Below are 2,463 nucleotides of genomic sequence, written 5' to 3' on the forward strand. Positions count from 1 at the left end.
AAAGGGGCACTGACCAGCCGAGAAACAAAAGAGAGAGCTGAGCCGGGCTCCGTGCAGCCCCGGGATACCCGGGCGCTGCGGTCGAGGGAAGCTGCCGTGGCCGTGGCCTTCTTCTCCCTCTCTGCTCCACCCAGCCCCCAGAAAGAGGACAGCTCAGCTGGCTTGCCACCACCTGGGTCCCCTCCTGCCGAAGGAGGGGGGACAGGAGCAGGAGGCACGGTCCCCTGGGAGGCTGGCAGCAGCCTGGGCTCCTCCGGGGACGTCAGCAGCAGTGGGGAGGCTGCCCTTCCTGTCTCAGAAGCACCGGGTGAGGAGGAGGAGGGTTGCCCAGGCTCTGACATACAAACTGATCCAGACCCCTCCACCATCCTGGAGCCAAAGTGCCCCTTGCAGCCCGCCGACACTGCAGACACAGCACCCCTGGCCCATGATGGTGCCGGGGATCCTGCCCAGCTTCCAGCGGTGGGAGACTCAGAGCCCTGTGGGCTGCATCTGGCAGAGCCCTCCCCACGCTCTCCAGGCCAGCAGGCACCTGATGAGACCCCTGCCACCGCGGACCAGGAGAGCCCCCCAGAGCCCCCTGCCACCTTGCAGTGTGTGGATGTGAACAAAAGCCTCGAGGCTAAACCAGAGGCTGAATTATCGGCAATGGTGGGTGATGGCTCCCTTGAGCAAGAGGAGGCTGTGCCAGCCAGCACAGCCCTCCCCGAAATCTTGGAAGGGGAGACAGTGCAGCACAACAGCCCAGCAGGTGAAAAAGAGCCTGTTGAAGAGGAAACACCGCCTGAACCTGACGGCTCAGACACTGCAGGGAAAGACTCTGTCTCTTCCAAAGACAGTCTAGACAAGAAGCGAAAAAAAGGCAGGAGAGTGCTTGTGGCATCAGACCGGCGTCTCCGAAGCCAGCAATCCCAGTCACCTGCTGAGGGCAGTGCTGAGGACACTGGTTCTTCCAGCTCTGTGCAGCTTTCTTGCCTTCAGATCCAGCTCTCCAAGAGCCCTGGCGCTAAGCGATTCAAGAGAGAAGTGCACCTGGATAGGGCAGCATCCGTGCACTTCCCAAATGACTGCTTCCCCAACGTGCTGCTCAAAACCAGCCAGGGGCCAGGCATCGGCCAGGCTCCAGAGAGCATCACTGAGCAGCGGCCAGGTGAGGAGAATGGTGTCACTACCAGACAAACCTATAAAAGCATCTTAGCAAAAGAGACTGCAGCAGAGGGAGAAAATTCCTCTGAAGACAGCCCCCCTGCTAACGGCAGCCAAAGTCAAACGGGTGAGATGCTGGAAGTCAGCACCCAGGCTGATTCTGAGAAGAGAAGCATTCTCCTCCCTCCGGAGAGCAGCACGCCTGCAAATGATGCTGAACAAGTGGATGTGAAACCGGGTGATGCCAGCACAAAGGATAAGGAAAGCTCCAACAGTGCCATGGACATGGGCAAGCTGGAGAACTACGAGCCAGTGGCCAATTCACCTCTGTGTCCCAGCAGCAGAGGTGGAAGCAAGCATCTTCCAGCAAAGGCTGCAAAACATAAAAAGGCCGCTTTGCAGTTTTATAACTTAAGACACACGCCTGCACCTGCAGACACTGCAAAAAAGAGCACACCAGGGAAGGAGTCTATGCAAGCAATCCCCAAACTGAGTGGCGAAAGCAGTTCAGGGAATGATGACTCCCCCATGTTGGAGGACATAGACACAGGTGACAGCAAACCAAAGTTCATGGAGTGGTGTGCTGAGGAGGAGAACCAGGAGCTCATTGCCGAGTTCAACACCCAGTACACAAAAGTTCAGAAAGGCTGGATTCAGCTGGAGAAGGAGGTACAGCCAACCCCCAAAGTAAAGAACAGAGCTGACAAACTGAAAGAGATTTGGAAAAGCAAGAAAAGGACACGGAAAAGCAGGGGCTCGCTGGAAGTGCAGAAGCTTTCTCCTGTCCAGATGCTGTTTATGAAGGCCTTTAAGCTGTCTGACATCTGCCAGTGGTTTCTGGAGACAACTGAAACCAGGTCTCTAGTGATCGTGAAGAAACTCAACACCCGTCTCCCAGGGGAGATCCCCCCCATCAAAGTCCCCATGCAGAAATACTCCTCCTCCAGTCTCTACCCCAGCTCACTGCAAGCTGAACGTTTGAAAAAACACCTCAAGAAGTTCGCCGCCACTACCCCGGCTCGGAATAACCTGAAGAACCAAAAGCTTTGGGCCAAAATTCGGGAGAACGCTGATAAAGCAGAGGCTGAAGAAGCCACGGCTCCCAGCCAGACATCTCCCAGCCGGCACCGAGGACCAGAGCGAAGACAAAACCATCCAGCCTGTCCCCAGCTTGCCCACACAGGCCAGCACCAGGATCCTGCGCAAGTACTCCAACCTGCGGGGCAAGCTGCGAGCCCAGCACCGCGTGGTGAAGGCGGAGAAGAGGAGCGATGGCCCAGGGGACCACCTGTCCCTGGAGAGCAAGCAAAGCCGGAA

The 2,463-nt window shown here is 57.2% G+C and overlaps 1 protein-coding gene across 1 annotated transcript in view; it reads left to right on the forward strand.

Annotated features, from left to right (window-relative positions):
* Nucleotides 1-6: 6 nt before the first annotated feature.
* Nucleotides 7-2,463, forward strand: part of LOC104532692 (microtubule-associated protein futsch-like) — a gene marked incomplete at its 5' end in the record, with an annotated part of 3,165 nt that continues 708 nt past the window's right edge. The window contains 2 exon segments of the mRNA XM_010177956.1: nucleotides 7-2,264; nucleotides 2,266-2,455. Of these exon segments, the coding sequence (XP_010176258.1) occupies nucleotides 7-2,264; nucleotides 2,266-2,455 (2,448 nt within the window).

The sequence above is a fragment of the Antrostomus carolinensis genome, unplaced genomic scaffold (genome assembly GCF_000700745.2).
Source record: "Antrostomus carolinensis isolate BGI_N321 unplaced genomic scaffold, ASM70074v2 scaffold29001, whole genome shotgun sequence".
NCBI classification, from domain to species: Eukaryota; Metazoa; Chordata; class Aves; order Caprimulgiformes; family Caprimulgidae; genus Antrostomus; species Antrostomus carolinensis.